This window comes from Bos grunniens, chromosome 6 (assembly GCF_055505025.1).
Source record: "Bos grunniens cultivar Pamir isolate PY7600 chromosome 6, Bosgru_T2T1.0, whole genome shotgun sequence".
Lineage (NCBI taxonomy): Eukaryota > Metazoa > Chordata > Mammalia > Artiodactyla > Bovidae > Bos > Bos grunniens.
This window is the reverse complement of record NC_141170.1, coordinates 26,081,531-26,107,539: the sequence shown is the minus strand read 5'-3', so window position 1 is coordinate 26,107,539 and position 26,009 is coordinate 26,081,531. Positions and strand designations below refer to the sequence as shown.

The following is a 26,009-nucleotide window of genomic DNA, read 5'->3' as shown; positions in this document are numbered from 1 at the left end:
ATCAGTAATAGAAACAAGGGGCTTTTCAAGAGAGGGCAGTTCATTGAGGACATCTGTGACACCTTTGATAGATGCCCAGTCATCAGCAAACAAAGAACAGCTGCCTTAGGCTAAGAGCAGAAATCTGAGCCAGAGGGCATGGGTTCTTAGTATCTTCTGCCACACACTGAAGGGGCGGAGAATCCAGACCCTCTCTGCCTCCCAGAGACTGAAGGGAAGAAAGGGGCTCGGGAACCTGAGGTTCTGATCCGAGGAGAGGCCTGGAAACAGGATGCAGAGATGATGACATGCAGCTTCCTGCATGATGGACCTGGAGCAGCAGAAAGAGAACATAGAGACCCAGGCACCCACAAACGCAACTTCACAGAGCAAATTATGAAAATGAATACATGCAGGCACCCCGCCTAAATCCAAAGGAATTTCTCTAGGAGACTCTGAGGACAACTTAGCCCTGTATAAATGCACTTCTGTCTGTTTAATCTCAAAAAGCATTCTGGTGGTTTCGAAACATAAGGCAGCAAGATGGTGCTGAGCTGGGCCAACTGTTGGGCGAAGGGGGTATTCCCCCAGCACTGCTCATGTCTACTCCACAAAAGCTAGCTATTGTGACAGGGACCAACAGTTAGAGCTGAATTCTACTTTACAAAGGAATCAACTCACAACCTTACATATTGTTGTTTAGCAGCCAGTCGAGTGGGACTCTTTGTGACCCCATGGGCTGTAGCCCGCCAGGCTCCTCTGTCCATGGGAATCTCCAGGCAAGAATATTGGAGTGGGTTACATGCCCTCCTCAGGGGGAATCTTCCCAACCCAGGGATTGAACCCGCATCTCCTGCATTGGCAGGTGAATTTTTTTTTACTGCTGAGCCACCAGGGAAGCCCTCATAACTTTATATAGAAAATGACTAAAAGAGGTCCCCAGCTTTCCCTAAACACGTAAACAATTTAATGCCTTTAAAAGTTGAAGGGCATAGAGCTCCATTTTGGATGCATCACACAATTTTTCTCTTTACAGTCAACTGTGATTGTTTCTATAAATCTGTATTGTGTGCCTATCGCGAGCCACTCACTGAGGCCCTGGGTATGTAATGGTTTAAAAGCGCAAAACTGAAGAAAAGCCAGCCGTGGACCCTGACTTGGCTGCACTTTCTGTCCAGTGCAATCCGTGTGGAAATAAACATTTACCTGTGGCCCCAGGTGCAATGACAGGAAAGACCAGGTGCTGGGCAGAGACTGTATGAGGCAGATGAAATGGTCTCTGAGGAGGTGGTGTGCTCCCTGGACCAAAAGGCTGAGGACGAGCCGGTCAAGCGGAGAATCAGGAGGAAGACTTCCAGGCGGAGGGAATTGCATGTGTGAAGTGGAGAGCGTGGCAGGCTTGTTCTTTATATTGTTCTTTATAAGAATTTGGATTTTCTCCAGAATGCATGTGGAAGCTACACAAGTTTTATTATTAGAAATGACATAATCCATTTAGTTTTGTTTTTAAAGATGGCGCTGGCCCCTGGGTTGGAGGGGGACTGGAGTGGATGTGGCTGGCGAGGAAGCTTCCCCAGGCAAAACACAACCAAAAGAAGAAAACTGCTGATTGTCAGAACTGAGCTCTTCCTAAGGCTGTAACAGCCCACGCTAAGGAGATTGGAGCCCCCTCTGCCCATCCTCATGGAAATGTAGTAGAAATCAGGAGCTAAAGGGATCTGAGAGACCCTCCCCAAACACCTCTCCTTGGAGTTCAAGAGAGCTACAGGAACAGAGCGATCTGGAACTGCTTCTTCAGTATTGGCTGAAGCTCAGTTCAGAAAGCAGTTAAGGACTCCACTTAAATACCAAATAGTGAAGCAGTTACTATATATTTATAAATTATGAACTGTGCTGTTATTGGGTGGCTAAGTCGTATTTGACTCTTTGTGATCCCATGGACTGCATCACAGCAGGCTTCCTTGTCCTTAATCATCTCCCAGAGTTCACTCAAACTCTTTGAGTCCGTTGAGTCAGTGATGCCATCTAACCATCTCATCCTCGGTTGTCCCCTTCTCATGCCCTCAGTCTTTCCCAGCATGAGAGTCTTTTCTCATGAGTAAGGCTCTTCTCATCAGGTGGCCAAAGTATTGGAGCTTCAGCTTCAGTCCTTATTCAGGGTTGATTTCCTTTAGGATTGACTAGTTTGATATCCTTGCTGTCCAAGGGACTCTCAAGAGTCTTCTCCAGCACCACAGTTCGAAACCATCAATTCTTTGGTGCTCAGCCTTCTTTATGGTCCAATTCTCACATTCATGTATGAACAGTGGGGGCTGGGAATATGAATGTACTTAGCGTAGGAAGTAGAAATATGTAGGTGGTTGGCCTGGATTTCTTGTTTCTTATCTGGCGAAGAAAGATGACACTGGGCTAGTGCATCACAATCATTTTGTTTTGGCCCCTGGTAAATCTTTCAAGTCAGCTCTGATTTCTGTTTCCTTGTTCATAGTTTGTGGTACTGAGACGGACAGTAGTAAGAAACAATATTAAAAACAACCCTCAAAAACATCTCACCAGTTTGGCCAGCAAGATTCACTATGGAATTTCTTTTCACTAGAGCATGTTTAAAAGTGTTTATTTATTGTCCCGTGTGTTCTGCATGCTGGTCATCCTTCCTGCCTTCCTTTCAGCCTTGCTTCCTCCTTGGTGTCGAGCATCCAGGCAGCCCACACGGGAGCCTCGTAGCCAGGCCACCCAGGGTCCGGAGAGGTGAAGATTGGCAGGGAGGCTGTGCTGTGACTTAGCCTGGGTGCCACCGTCAGCAACATGCAACCCAGGTTTTCTGAGCCCTCACACCCGGTTGTTAACCTCAGCCTGGTCCCCCAGAGGTCATTGCTGGGGTGCTGGTCTCTGCTAGGGGTGAGAAGAATCCTGCGTAAAAGATCCTTAAAAAGATGAAACAGCCTCCTGTTCTTCTTGCTTCCATCTCTTTCCTATTTGCCTGCTCTTCCTGCTAGCCCTTCACTCCAGACAGCCTGCACCTTGGACCTTCCATCCCTTGGTGCTTCCCAGAGAGGGGTAGGGGCTAAGGAGAGAGAAAAGGACTCGGCCATATTCAGAGAGGGCAGAGCCAACAACTGTGTTTTAGGCCCCAAAATGAGGAAGTTATTAAATGCCACAAAGGTTTTGTGAAAGCTTAGGCCTGGTCTTTCTTGTTTTCTCCCATGGACAGCAGCAGGGTCTAGAGGAAAGCCAGAAAGTCAAGCTTGCTGTCGAAATGGATTCTACCAATGGCTGGCTGTGGATGTGCTGTGTCATCTTTACGTTTATGGATTTGATAAGATGCCTCTTGAGTCTACTTTCCACCTCAGCTTAAATCAGATGGCCACTGGGGCCAACAGAGCCTTGTCCAGAGTTAGCACGTCAGAGCTTTTTCTTGTGGCTTAGGGCTGTAGGAGAAACCTAATTAGAGACCACATGATGAATTCTGCAAAAGGCTCTGATGTGCTAACTCCAGACAAGGCTCTTTTTGCTGTTATTTCCAGCATAAATTAGGTCTTTTAGTTGTGTCTGTTTTACATAACGATCTTGGCTGAAAGGAGTTCTAAAATGAAGGTTGAAGACAATAATGAAAATGATGCATTAATTAAGCAGATACCCCATGTGTAGGCAGTATGCAGGACAGTTAACAGACATTATCTAGAAGCCTGATACCAACTCCGCAGGATACATATAATTATAGGAGCTGATTTGCTGAGTGCTGAATAGGTAAATTTGGAAAACTCAGTAGGGGCCACAGGACTGGAAAAGGTCAGTTTTCATTCCAATCCCAAAGAAAGGCAATGCCAAAGAATGTTCAAACTAACGCACAATTGCACTCATCTCACACACTAGTAAAGTAATGCTCAAAATTCTCCAAGCCAGTCTTCAGCAATACGTGAACCGTGAACTTCCTGATGTTCAAGCTGGTTTTAGAAAAGGCAGAGGAACCAGAGACCAAATTGTCAACATCTGCTGGATCATGGAAAAAGCAAGAGAGTTCCAGAAAAACATCTATTTCTGCTTTATTGACTATGCCAAAGCCTTTGACTGTGTGGATCACAATAAACTGTGGAAAATTCTGAAAGAGATGGGAATACCAGACCACTTGACCTGCCTCTTGAGAAATCTGTATGCAGGTCAGGAAGCAACAGTAGAACTGGACATGGAACAATAGACTGGTTCCAAATAGGAAAAGGAGTATGTCAAGGCTGTATATTGTCACCCTGCTTATTTAACTTAAATGCAGAGTACATCATGAGAAACGCTGGACTGGAAGAAACACAAGTTGGAATCAAGATTGCCGGGAGAAATATCAATAACCTCAGATATGCAGATGACACAACCCTTATGTCAGAAAGTGAAGAGGAACTAAAAAGCCTCTTGATGAAAGTGAAAGTGGAGAGTGAAAAAGTTGACTTAAAGCTCAACATTCAGAACATGGGATCTGGTCCCATTACTTCATGGGAAATAGATGGGGAAACAGTGGAAACAGTGTCAGACTTTATTTTTTTGGGCTCCAAAATCACTGCAGATGGTGACTGCAGCCATGAAATTAAAAGACGTTTACTCCTTGGAAGGAAAGATATGACCAACCTAGATAGCGTATTCAAAAGCAGAGACATTACTTTGCCAACAGAGGTCCGTCTAGTCAAGGCTATGGTTTTTCCTGTGGTCATGTATGGATGTGAGAGTTGGACTGTGAAGAAGGCTGAGCGCTGAAGAATTGATGCTTTTGAACTGTGGTGTTGGAGAAGACTTGAGAGTCCCTTGGACTGCAAGGAGATCCAACCAGTCCATTCTGAAGGAGATCAGCCCTGGGATTTCTTTGGAAGGAATGATGCTAAAGCTGAAACTCCAGTACTTCGGCCACCTCATGCGAAGAGTTGACTCATTGGAAAAGACTCTGATGCTGGGAGGGATTGGGGGCAGGAGGAGAAGGGGACAACAGAGGATGAGATGGCTGGATGGCATCACTGACTTGATGGACGTGAGTCTGAGTGAACTCCGGGAGTTGGTGATGGACAGGGAGGCCTGCTGCTGCTGCTAAGTCGCTTCAGTCATGTCCGACTCTGTGCGACCCCAGAGACGGCAGCCCACCAGGCCCCACTGTCCCTGGGATTCTCTAGGCAAGAACACTGGAGTGGGTTGCCATTTCCTTCTCCAATGCATGAAAGTGAAAAGTGAAAGTGAAGTCGCTCAGTCGTGTCCAACCCTCAGCGACCCCATGGACTGCAGCCTACCAGGCTCCTCCATCCATGGGATTTTCCAGGCAGGAGTACTGGAGTGGGTTGCCATTGCCTTCTCTGAGGGAGGCCTGGCGTGCTGCAATTCATGGGGTCGCAAAGAGTCGGACACGACTGAGCGACTGGACTGAACTGAATAGGTACAGACATCATTATTATTCTACGTGCTTTACCTGAATTGGGCCTCTCTGGTGGCTCAGATGGTAAAGAATCTACCTGCAATGTGGGAGACCCAGGTTCGATCCTCGGTTGGGAAGATTCCATGGAGGAGGGCCTGGCAACCCACTCCAGTATTCTTACCTGGAGAATTTTGTGGATGGAGGCTACAGTCCATAGGCTTGCAAAGAGTCCTACATGACTGAGCAACTAAGACAACACTTCTCAACAATGCTATGAAAGCCATTGTTCCTTTGCACCTATTTCAGAGATCCGAGAATAGAGGCACAGAGAGGACAAGGTCACAGAGTTTGCTCAGTGGCTGGAGCCGGGACTTGACTCAGACTCCAGGGCCAGGCTCCTACACTGTGGGTTCTGCCATATTCTCAGGTTCCCCATGAGGAGCCCGGGGCTCACCATTTACTTGCCCAATGTCATTCGGCTCACAAGTGACAGGACCCCAACCAGGCTTTCAGACTTCCGGTCTAGGGGAATACTGAATATATTCAAGTCAAGCATCCTCAAATCGTTGAGAAAAGTAAGGTAACAAAGGAGGCGATTACACTTAGATAAAACTAGACAAAAGTTTCGAAGTGGAGACTCCCTGCTGACTGCCTGATCATCTCCCTCCCTGTCCTGAAATACAAAGAAATCAATACCATGCCTAATCCCACCACTTCTCACCCAAGGCCTGTGCAGAAGAGAAACCGCAGGCATTTTCGCCTTCTTCAGATTCCTGCTTATAGGATGTAGTGTGGGGTCTACTGGTCAGCTCTCAAAGAGACATGAAAGCATATCACTGGTACCCAGTGTGGCGAACCTGCCTCAGAGTCTGATGCAGGGACAGACTCACTGATCAAGAGCAGACCTTGAAGGTGCAGACAGGGTGTTTGGAAATTAAGAACCCAAGACTCTCCACAGGAGAGTGCATCTGTTCCCATGGGGAACACACTGGCCACTTGGGGCTTAACATTTTTCTCCGGCTCCCTGGGTGTGTGGAGGAAAAGTGTTAGGGAAATGGTGTTAGGGACTGGGGGTGGGAGGGTAGATTTAAATGGACACACAAAAGGCTTGCCTCCAGCGCAGTGGAATCTAAACAATCTGGAATAGCTTGGACTCGAGCGTTGGCTTGTGCAAACGGAGCCAGGGCTGGTGCTCTGGGAGTTGCTGTCCTTCCAGTTACCCTGGGTCGGGAGGCAGCAAAAACTTGTCTCAGGAAACCACCTCCTTCAGTGAGTTCAAGTTTTTCACTTATTCACTGCAGATCCTGAATTATAGGTGGGTTCTTCTTCATAATGGTCAAAAGAGTCTTTCTCCCTGCTTGGTTGGAAAAATCTAGAAATCTGAGATTGGGAAGTACACCTTATTGCTTATTGTAGAAACACAGATAGGGGAGGTGACAACCCCCACCAGTACAGAGTACCTGGGTGGGTGCAGGCTTAGACCTCTACGCTCAGCTGCGCTGCTCCGCGCCAGCTCCACAGTGAATTCTCATACCTTGTCCATGTTGGATTTGTTTATCCACCCTGCCCGTGAACACCACCACACTCAACTTCTTGTTTTCCTCTTTTCTCTAGAGATGCACATGCAGACCTGGGCCCTGCAGACACTGGCACCTCTGACTCATTCGGCCCAGAGCACCTCACCTCTGACCCCCAGCACAGAAAAGTAGCATGGTCAGGAGGGGTTAAACCTCGGCTGAAGCACAGGTAAGAGGCACGGAGGACCTTGTTGAGTGGTCTGGAAGAGGGACTTGGCTGCGGTAAGAGGGAATGAGGGCCAAGGCTGGTCACGAATACAGATGAGAGAGAGAGAGGTGAGGAGGTCAGGCAGAAGCTCGGAATTCAGAAGGATAACTATCCTGATGACAGTTTCCAAACTAGGTTCTGAAGAAGCATCAGGTTCCTGGCAGGTAATCTGAGGGGTCCCTCAAATCATTTGATGCAAATATCTAAAAAATACATTCACAGCTGTTTTTAAAACTAATTAAAAACTCTCAAAGAGATGGGCCAATGTCCTACACTTTGGAAATGACTCATGTGTTACATTGTACAAGGTGGATTCATCTTTGAGCTGATACTCATTGAAAATTTCTCTAATTGAGAAATGTCCTGAGATTACAAAGTTGGCCTAATGAAAATTTGTAAGTACTTATCTGTGCTTCCTGTGTCCTAGGGCTTTGCGTACCTCATCAGATTCTCACCCCAGTGCTGTGAGGTTTGCACAAGTGTAAAGGCATCTAGTTAGGAGGTGGTGTGTTCAAATTCAGACAGTTTGAGCTCACACCGACTCCACTCAGCAGTTAGCATAACAGCCTACTTCATAGGACAGTTGTGGGGATTCAAGGAGATGAGATATTCAAAGCACTTAGCACAGAGCCTGCTCATTGTCGGGTGAAGTAAATATTAGGTGCTGGTATATTGATGATGTTCTCATTCTTATCCTTTTCGTCACTGTCATGTAAGTCTGTGTGCCAGCATGAAAGGCAGTATAATATAGTAAGATGGGGTCCATGGAATCAGTCTACCGGAATTCACATCTTAATTCTGCCATTTAATATATAATGCAGGGGCAAAGAGGATGGGGTGGGATGGATTGGGAGATTGGGCTTCCCAGGTGGTGCCTAGGGGTAAGGAACCTGCCTGTCAGCGAAGGAGACATAAGAGACATGTGTTCAATCCCTGGGTCGGGAAGATCCCCTGGAGGAGGGCATGGCAACCCACTCCAGTATTCTTGCCTGGAGAATCCCCATTGACAGAGGAGCGTGGTAGGCTACAGTCCATACGGTCACAAAGAATCAGACACAACTGAAGTGACTTTGCACGTGTGCACGCACGTATAAAATAGATAACTATTGAGAACCTCCATGAGGAACTATACTCAGTCCTCTCTGGTGACCTAAATGGGAAGGAAATCCAAAAAGGGGGGATATACGTATGTGTATGTGATTCACTTTGCTGTACAGCAGAAACTAACACAGCATTGTAAAGCAACCATAAGCAATAAAAAAATGTATCTATATATATATAACTGCAGGCAAGTTATTTAAGTTCTGTTTCCAATATGTAAAATGTGTTTAATTACTAATCTTCTCCATTCAGTTGCTGAGAGGATTGAAAGTGCTGATGCACATAAAACCCAGCCCATCATAAGCACTCAGTATATCAGTTATCATTGCTGTCAGTTATCCTGATTTCATTTTAGGGGCAGTTCTTTCATGTAGATGTGTGAGCTTGGATTATAAATAAACATAAATTTAGGTTTATTCAGTGACCCATTTTATGAATATGCAACTATACATAAAATATATTTTATATAATCAAACAATATTTGTATCTGATGTTTATATGAGGATTCTTTGTAAGGTTTCGTTTGAAAAAAAGATTCAAAAGCAGTTTGAACATACCAAATGAGGACAGGCCGAGATGTGCAGAGGCCTCCGTCTATGAGAGAAGCCGCTGGTGTAAGGTTAGCCCAGGGACAGCCCAAAGAAACAGAAGCCCTAGGGTTATCTCTATTCCCTTCAGCCTCCTAGGATCTTCAGAATGTAGAGGATCAGAGCCTTTTATTTCACGAGACTCAATGAGATGTGTAGGTTAATGTAGCATCAGTGTTGAAGGATTTCAGGCCAGAAAGTCGTAGTTAGGAAGTTACTGGCCTGAGCAGACAATGATCAAGACTGGAACTTAGCAAGAGGTGATGAGACAGATTTGAGATGAATTTAGGAGACATATCAAGAACAGGTGAGGGTGGGAGAAGAGATTAAAGAGTGTGACTCCTCTAAGTTTCTGCCATCAGACACTTGCGGGTAATTGTGGGGCCTTTCAACAGGTAGATGAAGGCAGGTAGAACTGAGACTAAATGGGGGCTGAGAACGTGAACAGTGGGATCACACAGACCTGGGTTTGAGTTTGAAACAATTGAAGTGTTTCATAAAACAACCCTTAACAGCTGGATAAAACAGACAAACCTAAATGTATATCTAGGTGGTGTCCTAACCATGCAGAGACTGTGCTTATAACCATGAAGAGATTATCTTCGAAATAAGCTGGGGTTGCCGTCATCTTCATGGTCAAAACTGGCTCATGATGGTGGGTCTGTATGAAGGGAGACTGGAAGGGAGCAGATAGACTTTTTCCTTTTGAAAAGGTCATGCCTGCTCATGTCCTGTTGGCCGGAATTTTTACTCTACTTGTCCTCTAAGGATTTCACATGTGTATGTATCTTATCTCCACAGGTATATCGTAAGCCCCTACAATAGTCCACCCATATTCTTTCCTATGCTCTTAGATCTCTGCAACCCACGTTTTACTGATGTAGGACTGAACCTGGAAATTGGTCTGGTTCTCATCCAGTTTATTCAGATCTCAAATCCTGCCTGTTTTGCTTTTTACTTTTTATTTTGAAATAATTTTAGACTCACAGAAAAGCTGTGAAAATAGTACAGAGGTTTTCTATCCACCCATCACCCGGCTTTCTGTAATGTTAATATCTTGTAAAACCACAATGTAAATATCAAAACGAAGGACTTAGTGTTGGTGTAGTACTTGGAACTACAGACTATAACCCTTGATGGACTTTAGTCAGATATCACCTCCCCTACCCGTCCTCCCAGTGTCCTTTTTCCATGCAGGATCCCACACTGTCTTTAATTGTCATGTTCCTTTAGTCTTCTTGAATCCACAATACTTCCTCGGTCTTTCCTCATCTTTTATGACCTTGACACTTTGTGAAGAGTATGGACCCATTGTTTTGTCGAATGTTTTCTATTTCGGTTTGTCTGGTGGTGTCTCATGGTTGGATAGAGGTTAAGCATTTTCGGCAAGAATACCACAGAAATGATGTGTCCTTTTTAGTGGGTCATTTCCAATGTTACGTGGTGTCAATATGTGTTATTACTGGTGATGTTAACCTTTGTTTCCTGGTTAAAGGTGAGGTTTCTTCACTGTAAAGTCATTGTTGGTCTCCTTGCAGTTGACACATATCTTCAGTAGCAGGGAGGTAGTTTTGAGGCTCTGCAAAGATTGTTTCTCCTCAAACTATCTCCCACTGATTTTTAGCATCTGTCAATGGATATTGCCTGTGACAATTATTACTGTAATGTTCTAAAGATGAGTCTGTTTCCTTCATTCCTTCTACCTTTATTAATTAGATGTCTTCTGTAAGGAAGAGCTCTTTTCCTCCATTTATTTATTTATTTGACTATCTGTATAAGTAAGAACTCCTTCATATTATTTTACTCTGTGGGTTATTTATTTTATTGTTCAACTTGTTCCAGCTTTGGCCATTAAGAGTTCTTTCAAGTTGGCTGTGGTCTGTTGTTCAGTCGCTCCGTCGTGTTTGACTCTTTGTGACCCCAGGGACTGCAGCACGCTGGGCTTCCCTGTCCTTCACTCTCTCCCAGAGTTTGCTCAAATTCATGTCCATTGAGTCAGTGATGCTACCTAACCATCTCACCCTCTGCCACCCACTTCTCTTTCTGACCTCAATCTTTGTCAGCATCAGGGTCTTTTCCAGTGAGTTGGCTCTTCACATCAAGTGGCTAGAGTATTGGAGCTTCAGCTTCAGCATTAGTCCTTCCAATGAATATTCAGGGTTGCTTCCTTTTAGGATTGATTGGTTTGATCTCTTTGCTAAGTCCTGTTTTGAAACAGGGGAAGGGGTGAAACACTGATGTCTTTAGAGAGAGCAGAAATGATGTGCTGATCATCTTAGGAGTCTACAGGTTTTGAGGTGGAAGGTTAGTAGTGGACAGTGAGCAAGTCTAATTCTTGACAGGCTGTGGAAGCCTACACCAATTTGGAAATTGAAGAGGGCTGGGATTATGTCATGAGCCAATTCCAGGTCGAGGGGGTCATGGATATATAGATAGCTCCTTTTTCATGGAGAAATAGAAATGATTTTCTTGCTTGTTTATAAGAGAAATAACAAAAACTCCCTCCTTCCAGGTATATATAGGGACCCGCTAAATCATCAAGTTAGAGAGAAAGTGAAGCTCTTAGTGGTCCAGGGGTTAATATTCTCACAGATCCAGTCCTATTCTTTTCCTGGTTGGATCCCGAATTCTCTTGTCCAACCTGTCAGTAGGAATCCTATAATCTAACTTATCTTGGCAGAACTTCTACCTAAATTCTGTCAAGCCTCAGGCTAGAGTAGTCCAGTGAGTTAGTTCAAGAGACAAAATGTTCCAGCTTAAAACCCAAGATTTTCCAAGCCAGTGCTTTCTCCATAAACGTCTTGTCCCCTCCTCACCTTCCACCACCAGTCACCATCATCATTGTAATGACCGTCTCATCTAATTAGTAAGTGCTTATTACCATACATGAAAGTGAAAGTTCCCTGGTGGCTCAGAGGATAAAGCACCTGCCTGCCATGCGGGAGACATGGGTTCGATTCCTGGGTTGGGAAGATTCCCCTGTAGAAGGGAATGGCAACCCACTCCAGTATTCTTGCCTGGAGAATCCCGTGGACAGAGGAGCCTGGCGGGCTACAGTCCACGGGGTCGCAAAGAGTCGGGCACGACTGAGCGAGTTCACTTCACTTGCCATACATGGTGATATGTGCTCTGTTGAGATGAATGGGCCGTAGAAACTCAGGCTTTGACTCTTTATTCCTTCTCATTTGGGCAGCAAGTTTAGCTCAGCAGGTACTTTACACTTCCACTGGCAGTGAGTTCTGTCCCCATCAGTGTGTCTCAGGAAACCTCAGTGGATGTTTGGTATAGGACCTCCTTCACTAGGCTCCCAAACTGTGGGAAGCTTAACGCCATTAACACGCATTTTTGCAGACAGTGGCATTTTTGGATGTGGAGGAGGGCTCGGGTTCAGAGAAGATCAATTAAAAAGGAAACTTCCTGAGTACAGTGTGATGCATTTTATCAGCAGATGGTTTTCCTTCCTCCTCTCCTCCTCCTGCCCACAGAATAGAATTCTGGCATTCCTGAGCTGCGTGCTGCTGTCTAAGATGCTGGTTCTTCTCAGAAGTTACTAAGGGTCAGTTTCTCTTCTTCCCTCTTAGAGAGCAGGAATTGAGTTTTAATTGGCAATTTACAGAGGTGGCTGGAAATGAGTCCCTCCCACTTGCATGAAGCTTAGTGAGTTCTGGGTGGTTCAAGCTGTCTGATGGGAGATGCTGGCATCACTGAGGAGCCGTGGCAGCCCCAGAAGAAGCAGAAAGAGCAGTAGTAGAGTGCAATGGCTTTTTATCCCACTCCTGAGTATGACATGCAGGTGGCCAGAGGATTGTTATCTAGAATGTTTCTCTTTGCCACAAGGTAAGCCCACGGTTATGTTAGAGTGAGATTTAGAATCTTGCATTGCAGGATTCTCAGCTGACAAGCCTTTCACAGGTGTCTATTGATGTTGTGCTATATTGTATTAAGTTTAAGCCCATTTCTCTAAATTGTCATGTAAGTTCTCATTATTTGAGCACCTCTGATTATTCCGTGTACTATCAATAGTCCTGTGTGGGAATTTTCAGTCATTCCCTCTCCGACGTGTACAGTCACTGTATTTCTTATGATGTATGTGTTTAGAGTGATTTTTATCTTTTTCAAGTTAGCAATTGCTTTGTGTTGTGTAACTTCGTGGTTTTGCTTCCCCATTTCCCCAGGGAATTTCAGAGTAATAATTTCTGTTTCTCACAAGGAATGGCTACTTATCTATGTACTTGTAACCAAGTTCTCTATTCTCTTTGCCAACATTTGTATAAAGAAAAGGAACCTGCAACTTTAAAGTTTTAAAGGAAAGGCATAGTCTTCTCCTTTAACTTTGAGTTTGCATGAAAGAAGTGTTTATTGAGGTTGTTTGAGTGGCCCTTATTGACATCCATCACAATGGAAGGCGTAAATATTTGACTATCTTTTCCTTTATTCACAATAATTCAAATTCAGCTTGTATCCTTATACAGTCTTTGATTCGAAAATTTTATTCAGAGCTGTGCCAGTGCTTTGCCTCAGGGATGCTTCTACTTGAAAGAAAATATGATATGGCAAAGAACAGGTGGCTGCACCGGTTGTGGTCTTGTCCTGGATCTCAATGTGACTTGAATATTTATTTATTTTTATTATTGTACCATGTAAAAGGTAAAAAGGAAAATGAACTGCTTAGATTATAAAGCAAGTATAGAGAGAGAAGGATCCAGGGCTGGTTTTTCAAGTTTTATTTGGCATTCTTTCACTTAAAGGTGAATAAGAGAGAGCATTCTTCCAAGTTTTATTATTTTCTCCCCAGAGTGTCAGGTTATGTGTGAATGGTGGTAGCAATGAAATTCCTCCTTGTTGTAAAATTTATCGTGGAAATGTTAGCAAGTAGGAACTGAAGGGCTGGAGCAAGTGTTCATAAAGTTTTCAGCCTCTTTGCCTTAAAACTTTCATTATTCTCTTCATTCTAGTTTCAATAATATCTGAAAAATTTAATGAACATTCTTTCCTGGAATGATTTTAAAATATAGATCCTTCTTTTGACCATTGATTAAGGTTCTTATCTAAAATTAATGCTTTCTATTCTTTCGTTTGTTTTATTGTTGCCTTTAATTCCTCATTTGTGTCTTCTTCCTCTAAATGAAGAGAAACTGGTATAGAGAAGAGAAAAACCTAATACAATGCATAACACTTGCTCCAGAAGAGAATCGTGTCTTCAGTGTCGGAGATTTGCGGAGCATTTCTTTCTTTTATTTTTTTAATTGAATGGTGTTTAGAAAAAAATCACTACCAAAAGATAAGGCTTCTACCTTACACACACCAAAAACCCTCTTTCCTTGTTTTGCCAAATGAAATTTAATTCATACTTTAGCACTGGATAAAAATGAATTAGCTTGCTTTGGAAATAGCTTGGTTGGTATTTGATGTAAAGGGTACCCTTTAAACATATTCTATGGCACAAAGAAGAAGTAGGGAAGAAAAAATTTAACTTGTAGTGTCTGATATCTGAAGAAATCAGTAAAAACCAGTTCCTCCTTCCTTCCTCCAACAAAAACATGTCTAGTTCCAAGTTGAGAGTTGCGAAGAAGAAACTGTTGTTAATTAGAGCTTATGCTTATCTATGTATTCTATGCTATTATACTGTAGTTGTATTTGAAAGGCAAAGAAAAACAAAGATGAATGCTGTTACAGAACAAAGATCCTGTTAGTGTCAACCTCTGCCATCGCTTATGGGCAGACTGTGAAGTGTGGGAAGGAGAGTTGACTTCTGATTTCTCTGTAGATGTCAGAGTTGAGGGGAGGACGAAAGAAAGAGGGCATAGTGAGAAAAGACGTTTCAGCATTATCACCCACTGGTGACTAAGTGAGAAACACCGACCCACCCCCATGGCTAGTCCCTTTTTTTTTATGGTAATAGTTTTGTGTGGTCATCAATAAAATTTAAGCTTAAAAATGTTTCAAAATGAAGGGTGAGGAGGAGATAAACTAGTAGTGAGAGGATGTTGGAACAGGTGTGGAAGAATGGGGTAAAGCTTCTTACAAGAAAAGATCCTGCTTTTACTTTTTATGCAAATTTTAGATGTTAGACTTCACTCTTACTTGTGATTCAGTTGCCAAAGCCAAAAGTCCCCAGGGCATATTATCAGGATGTGACATTTAAAAAGAACTTCTCTTTCCAGAAAGGACTGTGTGTTGCTATGGGGTTATATTACCTAACGCATACCTTTCTACCCACTGAGCCACTTTTTAAAGACACAGAGGTTAGGCAATTATGAAAGCCTTGGAAAGGTTTGCTTGTTAGATTTTTCTTTGAATCCAAAAAATCTGAAGTATAGCTTTGAGGAGCCCGGTAGTCACAGAAACTAGAGGTGAGGGATGCTGAAAAGGGCTAAAGGATATCTCAAAAGCAGTGCCTTTGCCAAAGAACAATTACCACCTTTTTTTTTTTTTTTTTAACATTTTGGAAGATGATGGGTTTCGTGTTTGAGGTACATCATTTTCCCATAAACTGGAAATGCCTGAAAAGGCATTTTTGTTCAAATACAAATAATCTATTCTTCTATACTAAAGAAGATATGATCTCCTCTAAGAATCACTTGCACAGTGACATTTAATTATTCATGTTATTTGTCTCCCCTTTAAAGCATAAAAGGAGCAATTTAGCAATAACTACCAAATTGCAGTGGCTCAGTGGTAAAGAATCCGCCTGCCAGTGCAGGAGCTGCAGGAGACACAGGTTCGATCCCTGGGGTGGAAAGATCCACTGGGGCAGAAAGGTCCACTGGCATAGGAAATGGCAGCCCACCCCAGTATTCTTGCCTGGCAGAGGTGTCTGGTGGGCTACAGTCTATAGGGTCGCAAAGAGTTGGCATGACTGAGCAACTAAAAAGCAGCAGCAGAGCACCATATAACTTTCCTATTGTGAAGGGAGTGAAAGAGATCTGTTTCTGTTTGTATTTGCATAACAAATCACTAGAAAAGATAGATAAGAAATTAACCACAGAGATTAGATGGAGGGAGAAGAGAAATGGGTGGAGAGGGCTGGGAGGAAGAGTAAGACTTCATAAGTGTCCTACATCATAGAGCATAAAGGTTACATGAGAAAATGCCCAGAATGATATTTGGCACTCAGTTGGCACCGAAGTATTTTTTGAGTGAATGAGTAATATTCTGATGCTGTTTAATATTTTTTCGCCCATTCAAGGCTCCCCAGTAGGATTATAAACTCCTTGAGGCCATCTGTGACCTCCCTGAGGTCCAGTTGTACTACATTAAGGTGGTGGTGGTGTTCAGTCACTCAGTCGTGTCCAACTCTTGGCGACCCCAAAGAGGGGTCTGCAGCACTCCAGGCTTCCCTGGTCCTTCACTGTCTCCCAGAGTTTGCTCCAATTCATGTCCATTGAGTCAGCGATGCCATCCAACCATCTTACCTTCTGTTGCCCTCTTTGCCTGTCCTCAATCTTTTCCAGCATCAGGGTTTTTTCCCAGTGAGTCGGCTCTTTACATCAGGTGGCCAAAGTATTGGAGCTTCAGCATCAGTCCTTGCAGTGAATATTCAGGATTCATTTCCTTTAGGATTTACTGGTTTAGTCTCCTTGCAGTCCAAGGGACTCTCAAGAGTCTTCTCCAGCACCATAGTTTGAAAGCATCATTCTTTGGCGCTCAGCCTTCTTTATGATCTAGCTCTCACATCCATACATGACTACTGGAAAAACCATAGGTTTGACAAGACAGACCTTTGTCAGCAAAGTGATGTCTCTGCTTTTGAATACACTGTCTAGGTTTGTCATAACTTTTCTCCCAAGAACAACTGTCTTTTGATTTCATGGCTGCAATCACCATCTGTAGTGATTTTGGAGCCCAAGAAAATAAAATCTGCCACTGTATCCATTGTCTCCCCATCTATTTGCCATGAAGTGATGGGACTGGATTCCATGATCTTAGTTTTTTGAATATTAAGTTTCAAGCAAGCTTTTTCACTCTCCTCTTTTACCTTCATCAAGAGACTATTTAGTTCCTCTTTACTTTCTGCCATCTGTGTATCTGAGGTTATTGATATTTCTCCCACCAATCTTGATTCCAATTTGTGCTTCATCCAGGCTGGCATTTTGCGTGATGTACTCTGCATATAAGTTAAATAAGCAGAAGCAGGGTGACAATATACAGCCTTGATGTACTCCTTTCCCAATCTGGAACCAGTCCATTGTTTTATGTCTGGTTCTAACAATTGCTTCTTGACCAGCATACAGGTTTCTCTAGAGGCAGGTTAGGTGGCCTGGTATCTCCATCTCTTTAAGAATTTTCCACAGTTTGTTGTGATCCCCACAGTCAAAGACTTTAGCATAGTCAATGAAGCAGAAGTGGATGTTTTTCTGGAATTCTCTTTTTCTATGGTCCAGTGGATATTGGCAATTTGATCTCTGGTTCCTCTGCTTTTTCTAAATCTAGCTTGTACTTCTGGAAGTTCTCCGCTCACATACTGTTGAAGCCTGGCTTGAAGGATTTTGAGCATTACCTTGCTAGCATATGCAAAGAGGGAAACTGTGTGTTAGTTTGAGCATTCTTTGGCATTGCCCTTCTTCAGGATTTCAATGAAAACTGACCTTTTCCAGTCCTGTGGCCACTGCCGAGTTTTTCAAATTTGCTGGCATATAGAGTGCAGCACTTTAACAACATCATCTTTTAGGATTTGAATAGCTCAGCTGGAATTCCATAATCTCAACTAGCTTTGTTCCTAGTAATGCTTCCTAAGGCCCACTTGACTTCACACTCCGGAATGACCACACCATCGTTGTTATCTGGATCATTAATCCCTTTTTTGAGTTGTTCTTCTATGTATCCTTGCCACCTCTTCTTAATCTCTTCTGCTTCTGTTAGGTCCTTGCTGTTTCTGTCCTTTATTGTACCCATCTTTGCATGGAATGTTCCCTTGGTATCTCTTATTTTCTTGAAGCGATCCCTAGTCTTTCCCATTCTGTTGTTTTCTTCTATTTCTTTGCATTGTTCACTTAAGAAGGCTTTCTTATCTCTCCTTGCTGTTCTTTGGAATTCTGCATTCAGTTGGGTAATTCTTTCCCTTTCTCCTTTGCCTTTCACTTCTCTTCTTTTCTCAGCTATTTGTAAGGCCTCCTCAGACAACCTCTTTGCTCTCTTGCATTTCTTTTTCTTTGGGATAGTTTTGGTCACTGCCTCCTGTACAGTGTTACAAATCTCTGTCCATAGTTCTTCAGGCACTCTATCAGATCTAATCCTTTGAATCTATTTGTCACTTCCACTGTATAATCATAAGGGATTTGATTTAGGTCATACCTGAATGGCCTCGTGGTTTCCCCTACTTTCTTCAGTTTAAGTCTGAATTAAATTGAACGAAAACCACAGTCCCAGCAAGGTAGAAGGCACATGGAAGGAGATGAGTGAATACTGCTCGAGAGACATCAACTAGTTTATTGTAAATTTCTCCAAAACACGCTTTGCATTCAAATCTCTCTGTGTGTTAGGACAAAATCATCTAAGAAGGACATTATGTCACTTGCCTAGTTCCAGTTTCATCAGCCTACCCATCCCACGCAATGAAGCTTCCTTGTTTGTGGTTAGGAATGCAACACAAGGACTTTGTTTGAATTACACCCACACACAAAACTTAGTTTGCTCAATTTTAAAATTAAATGGTCCTCTGACTCTTATTGATATGCTCATGATGTAATGTGCTTTAGGAAAATATTTGCTTATCTTCTTTAAGATCAAAGTGATCCTAAAAGGTAAAGCACGCTGTGCTCTTTAGGAATGCTTATTAAATTACTTGCATCATTGAAAAGGTCAGTAAACAGCTGTTCGACTTTTTTGGTTATCTCCAGGTACAGTGAATTTTATTTTAAAAATGAGTTGTTAATACTTGGCTTTTTAATAGGTAACACATGTACATGGTATACAATTCAAAAGTTACAAAAGGAAATACCTGAAAAATAAATGTTTCTCCCCAGAGGCAGTCATTGATTGGTTCTAGTTTCTCAAGAATTCTTCCAGAAATATTCTTTACATTAATAAACAGAAGTATGTTTTCCCCCATGTTCAGCAGCATACTGTATGCACAGTTTTGTGTCTTAATTTTGTTTCTTTTACCATATATTTTGGAGCTATTTCCAAGTCAACATGTATAGTTCTTTCAATGACTACATGCATCTTCCATTGTATGGAGGTACCACACTGACTTAACTGGTCTGCTGTTGATAAGCATTTAGGTTGTGTTTCAGTCTTTTGATGAATATGTTACTTAAAAATTGTCTTGCTGAATGTTACCAAATTGCTCTTTATTCAGACTGAATGTTGGTGGGCTGTATTTTGGTCATCTTTTTCATTGTTCTTTTTCCTCATGTCATCTCTAAATTGCATATTTTGGAAGACTATTGTAAAACAGATTTATCTCTGAAACCTCCCAACATATGTTCTGTATCCAAATGAAAGGGCTGTGTTTTTCAGGACCTATCGATTTGTTTGTTTCACAAGCATCCTGTTCTTAATGTGTTACAACTGTGATGAAATCTACGCATCCTCCCCACACACACTTCCATCCCTGAAAGTCAAAGTTGCTCAGTCCTGTCCAACTCTTTGTGACCCCGTGGACTATATAGTTCATGGATTTCTCCAGGCTGGAATATTGGAGTGGGTAGCCTTCCCCTTCTCCAGGGGATCTTCCCAACCCAGGGATCAAATCCAGGTCTGCCACACTGCAGGTGGATTCTTTACCAGCTGAGCCACAAGGGAAACTCCCACCCCTAATCCAAGGCAAACAGCCAACCTCTGCAGTCTACTCTGGAGAAGCATCTTCCCAAGTGAGTGTCCTGTCTTGGCACTGCAAGTCTTGGGCACTTTATCTTTACTGTAAGAATTATTTCTTTATAGTTTATTATGTATTAGAGAAATACTTCATTTGGTACCCCCCCCCCCGAATGTAAGCTTAAGAGCAGAGAACCTATCTTAGTTATTAAATCTTTTCAATATCATTAGTGCAGTTTCAGCACTTCAGTCCTCACCTGTCATGCCCCTTGATCCCCACCCACCGCATCGAGCCTCTCACTCGTCCCTCTAGAGGACAGTGGGTGTGAAGTTCAGTCCTTTCAGCTGTCCTCCCACCCTCTTTCATATGAGCACCACCTGACCTCCTCCTTTCTCATCCCAATGGATCTGGCTTCTCTTCCACATGAAGTCATGCTTTTCATGTCCTTCATGCCCTTCGTGTGCTCTGGAATGCCGTCCTTTCCTATTTCCTCATGAGTCTTAAGGAGCGGCAGCCTCTCTTCAGCTGCACATACATCCATTCTCTGTCTCATATAGACTTGCTCGTACTTCTCATCATTTAAAATAAAAGAGCAATAACACTCCCTGGCCCCCTTCTAGCCTTCTAGCTGTTCTGTTCAGTCGTGTCTGACCCTTTGTAACTCATGGACTGTAGCCTGCCAGGCTCCACTGTCCATGGAATTCTCCAGGCAAGAATCCTGGAGTGAGTAGCCATTCCCTTCTCCAGGCGATCTTCCCAACCAGGGATCGAACCCATGCCTCTTGCATTGACCCTGAGCCACTAAGGAAGCCCCAGCCTTCTAGCTACCACCCTCTTTATCTCCTTTAGAGCCAAGTTCTTTAAAGAATTACCTCCCATTGCTATATCCGTTTTCTCTCTCACTCACCTCTTCAGTTCAGTTCAGTCGCTCAGTTGTGTCTGACTCTTTGCGACCCCATGAATTGCAGCACGCCAGGCCTCCCTGTACATCACCAACTCCTGGAGTTCTCCCAAACTCATGTCCATCTAGTCGGTGATGCCATCCAGCCATCTCACCCTGTCGTCCCCTTCTTCTCCTGCCCCCAGTCCCTCCCAGCATCAAGGTCTTTTCCAGTGAGTCAACTCTTCGCATGAGATGGCCAAAGTATTGGAGTTTCAGCCTCAGCATCAGTCCTTCCAATAAACACCCAGGACTGATCTCCTTTAGGATGGACCGGTTGGATCTCCTTGTAGTCCAAGGGATTCTCAAGAGTCTTCTCCAACACCACAGTTCAAAAGCATCAATTCTTCGGCGCTCAGCTTTCTTCACAGTCCAACTCTCACATCCATACATGACCACAGGAAAAACCATAGCCTTGACTAGACGGACCTTTGTTGGCAAAGTAATGTCTCTGCTTTTGAATATGCTGTCTATGTTGTTCATAACTTTCCTTCCAAGGAGTAAGCGTCTTTTAATTTCATGGCTGCAGTCAGCATCTGCAGTGATTTTGGAGCCCCCCAAAATAAAGTCTGACACTGTTTCCACTGTTTCCCCATCTATTTCCCATGAAGTGATGGGGCCAGATGCCATAATCTTCGTTTTCTGAATGTTGAGTTTTAAGCCAACTTTTTCACTCTCCTCTTTCACTTTCATCAAGAGACTTTTTAGTTCTTCACTTTCTGCCATAAGGGTGGTGTCATCTGCATATCTGAGGTTATTGATATTTCTCCCAGCAATCTTGATTCCAGCTTGTGCTTCTTCCAGCCCAGCGTTTCTCATGATGTCCTCTGCATAGAAGTTAAATAAGCAGGGTGACAGTATACAGCCTTGACGGACTCCTTCACTCACCTCTTACCTGATCCTGCTCAGGCCTCTTCCCTGTCATTCCATCGCAGAGACTTATCAGCCATCAAGTCAAGGGCACTTGCAGGCACCGGCATCAGACTAGCCTCTCTGTAGCAGTTGGGATGCTTGGCAGTTCCTTGCTCTCCCCACCCTCTCACTGGGGGATTCTGTGAAATTCCCACGCCCTCCTGGTTTTCCTCCTGCTCCTCTGGAAGCCTCTTGATAGCCCCCTCCAGCCCCCTTCCACCCCCAAATTGGGACAGTTCTCAGAGGCCTATCTTTAAGGGACTTCCTTTCAGTCTCCTAGGCGCTCTGCCCAAGCAGCTCATCTTTTCTCAAAGGCCATGTGTTTCGTGCCTCCTCAGTTTCTACCTTTAGCCCAGACGCCAGTCCTGTAGCTGCCACTGCCTCCTGTCCCCCATTGCAACCCCGCAGGCACCTCACATTGCACACCCCACTGTCTCCCTCCTTCCGCACTCTGTTCCCGCCCCTCATCTCACAGTTCTTTATATAGGTGAGGAATATTACCATTCTAGCTCAGGCTACAAACGTAAAGGCCATCCTTCCTCCTGGACTGTACTCTTCTGTGCCAGCCACATCCAGGTGCTCACTAGGCTAGGCATTAGATCTGTTGTCTGTTTAAGTTCACTGCTCCTGCCTTAGTGCTGGGTCTTTATTTAATCTCTTACCGTGGCCAGTCCAGTAGCCTCCAATCCTCTCTCTGTCTCAAATTTATTTTCATTATTGGCAGTATCTTCCTGAAACTCAAATTTGAACATGGCCCTCCTTGGCTAAGGTTCTTCAGTGGCCTCCAGTTCCATAGGGTACTGTCTGTTGCCTTCAGTGAGGCCGGCTGAGATCTGGATCCTCTTCATCTTCATCTGCTGCCTCCCCCTCACTCATCATCTAGTCTCCACTTATGTAAGCTGTTTGTACCACGTTCTTCTGTATTTTCATGCATCTGCCATGCTGTCTCTTCTACCTGGATGTGCTTCCCTTCCATTTCCCATCCCCTTCCATCTGGAGAAATCTTTCATGGCTTAGTTAACTGTGAAACCCCCAGTGACTCCCTCTCCTGAGTTCACCGAGCACCTTGTACACATCTCTATTAGGGACCCCGTCTCAGTGTATTACAGTGCTCTGCTTGGCTGTCACTTCTACTACTCTGTGAGCTATTTGCGTCTAATGATACTTTGTAACCTGAGTGCCAGCGTAATGGCTGCCATGTAGAAAGTGTCTGTGGATGCCCCTCGAATGAAAGGGAAGGAAATTGAAGAGCAGTCTGGACAGCTTAGATTGAAAACAGCAGTTCCCAACCTTTTTGGCACCAGGGACCAGTTTTGTGGAAGACAGTTTTTCCCCAAGTAATTGGGGGTCAGGGATGGTTTCAGGATGATTCCAGCACATTGCATTTATTGTGTACTTTATTTCTATGACTATTCCATTATGATACATAGTGAAATAATTGCACAGCTCACCGTAATGCAGAATCAGACTGTAATGCAAGCAGTGGGGAGCAGCTGTAAACACAGGTGAAGCTTCGCTTCTTCACACGCCGCTCACCACCTGCCATGTGGCCTGGCTCCTAACAGGTCACGGACCAGTAACCAGTCCATGGCCTCAGGGTCTGGGACCCCTGATTTAAAAGAGAGCCTACTGTTGTCTTTAAAAGCACATAGATAATTTTTTTTCACTTAATCTAGATGAGACAGTTCCACTGATCTTCACTGTTCTCTGCACAGCCGCCTTTCCTGCTTCAGAGTCTGATTCAGAACTTTCAGCAAGATGTCTGCTCCTTCCTGAAGGAGGTGTACCAGCTGATATTAAGCCTGGGTAGCTCCATGCTACTTCAGGGTACCTCCTCTCTTCTCACCATTGAGATTTCAGTCTAGAAATCCCTGAAGTCAGTGGTAAACATCTCGCTTTTTTTTTTTTTTTTGTCAAAAATAAAGTTCAGCCACTCTCTGACTCTGAACTTGTACAATAGTGTAATCCTCCCTACCAAATTCAACCTCCAGCCGTGCAGTCTGAAGAACACCCACTTCTCCCCTTCAGCTTTGTCAGTTCTGTGTGTACTTAGGGGATATCTTGGCTATTATGAGTAATGCTGCAGTGAACACGGGAGTACAGATACCCCTTTAAGATCCTGATTTCAGTTTCTTTGGATAAATACCCAGTTGTGGGATTGCTGGATCCTATCATAGCTCTATTTTAAATTTTTTTTAAGGAAACGCCATACTGTTTTCCATAGTGGCTGCACCAGTTTGCACTCTCAACAGGGCACAAGGGTTTATGCATGAATTCTTTAAGTTTGCAATATTTGTATGTAACTGAAATCATGTCGAAATGAAAAGGAAAATAAAAATAATAATAAAGCAGAAAAAAAAACAATGGTTAGTAAGAGAAATGAACAGTAAGATGTTTTCCAGTATTTACTCGACTGTGTTCCATCTCTGAGACACAGCAGTCTCTGCTTCCAAGTCCATAAATCTCACTGGTGAAGAGATCAGTGGCGACTGCTCCTAACACGGGCGTTCGGGTGCTGTCTCTCCCCAGACGCACTGAACCTGCAGGCCGGCCTCATTCTTGGCACTCGACCAAACTTGGGGAGAACCAACCCGATGCCAGCATGATGCAGATATCTCAGGGCACGATTGGCACGCCTTGGCCCCAGAGCTACCATTCCAGGTAAGTGACCACAGCTGAGACCTGGGGGTGGGGGTGCGGTTTGCTTTCAAATGCTCTGTTCCCAGAAAGGATTGTTTTCTTTTACTCACCCCAAGTATTAAGTCTCTCTACCCACTATCCGCATCGTCTTAAAAGCCCTGACGTGCATATGAGTCATCACCTTCTGGGCTAGACTAGCGTGGAGAGAGGCCAGGGTTATTTTGAACAATGACTAGCCATTTGAGATATTTATGGGGTTTATTGATCCTCAATCAGACATTTCTCAATTACACACTATAGCACTATAGCAGAAAAACGGAGGGCTCCCTCCCTTGATGCTTCACATCCTTTTAGTCAAATAGGTATCTATTTTTTATCTGAATGGTTTAATTCAGTGTTTGAACTTCCCACTTGGTTTTTCTCTCTCTGTTAAAGCCAGTTATCCAACTTAGCTCCAGTCAAAGCAGTTAACACACTGAGGACTGTTCAGTATGTACATCATCTCATGCGGTCCTTCGTATGCACCTTTGAAACAGATATAGTCTTCTTGACTCCATTTCATAGGACAGGATGTTGAAGCTGGAGAGATGGGTTTGTCCAGGCTCAAACATCTGCTCAGTACCTGAGTCATGAATCAAATCCAAGCCAGGTTTCAAAGCCATTGCCCATAACCTCATGTACTTCCTCTATACTAGCTGTATGAGTCATCTTTCTTCTGCTTGTCTTATTGCTCCAGCAGTCAAGGTCCAGTCTGGAAAAAGCAGAGCCATCACGAGTGATGCAGGAGAAGGGATTTATTACAGTAATCAGACCTGACACAATTGAAGGGGACTGAGGAGAAGGGAGCCAAGCTTGACCCGCCCCCCGCCCCAGACCTATTAAAGAATGAAGTCAGGACACCCCTGCATTTACTTCAGACTTGGAGCCATGCAAATTGGAGTCCATCTCCTGAAGCCAGGGAGGCAGGCCCTGTTGCTTACCACTTTTTGGAAGTACTTGGATATAGGTTATTAGTAGTGAGGCAGGAGGGCTTCCCAGGTGGTGCCAGTGGTAAACAATCCGCCTGCCAATGCAGGAGACACAGGATACGCTGATTCAGTTCCTGGGTTGGGAAGATCCCCTGCAGAAGGAAGTGGCAACCCACTCCAGTATTCTTGCCTGGATAATTCCATGGACAGGGAATTTGGTAGGCTACAGTCCATGGGATCATAAAGAGTCGGACACAACTGAGTGGCCAGGCACAAAATGCTGGTCAGTATCAGGGAGGGGAGGATGTTGCTGGAAGGATGACTTAACAAACAGATGGTGGCTACACATTTGGTGAGGCCGAGACTCAGAATCCCCATGACCCACGTCTGCTCAGATCAAGGGCCAAATAAATCCTAGAGCTCTGACTGGTGGGCATGGCCTGTTAGGATACTTTTTGATCGCCCTCCTTGTTACAGACATTCCTTTCCCTTGCCCACAGCGCTCCCCATAACCCTGAAAAAATTTCACCGTCTGAGCCCTGTGTGCTCCAGGAACACAGCCCCAGCAGGGCTCACGTGGAGGCACAGTGCTTTTGCTCTGTGGGCATGGCCGTGTTACAGGCTTTTAGGTTAGATGCGGGGGCCCAGCTGTGGAAGTGACACCAGATGGTGAGGTACTTGGGCTTATAAATCAGACCTCAGTTTCAATCTCAGTTTCATTACCTACTGCATAAGGTTGAGCAAAGCACTTAACCGCTTTGATCTTGGTTTCTTTGTCTGTAAAATGAAATTAATAATATATATCTCATTGGATCATAGTGAGGATTAAACAAAGTAAGATGTAAGACAGTGTAGTTCCTGGAACATAGTGAGCACTCAGTAATTATGAAAAGTAATTATAATAATTAAGGCTGAAAACTTGTCAGAGACACAGTGAAACATAATAATGAACGAG

General features: G+C 44.0%; 1 protein-coding gene across 10 annotated transcripts in view; it reads left to right on the top strand.

The window, feature by feature from the left end:
• The window catches only part of SHROOM3 (shroom family member 3), a 331,538-nt gene that overhangs the window by 266,412 nt on the left and 39,117 nt on the right, over nt 1-26,009 (top strand). For all 10 annotated transcript variants that reach the window (XM_086405211.1, XM_086405210.1, XM_086405217.1 and 7 more), the window contains 2 exons: nt 6,977-7,108; nt 23,976-24,107. In XM_086405211.1, the coding sequence (XP_086261337.1) occupies nt 6,977-7,108; nt 23,976-24,107 (264 nt within the window). The remainder of the gene's footprint in view (nt 1-6,976; nt 7,109-23,975; nt 24,108-26,009) is intronic.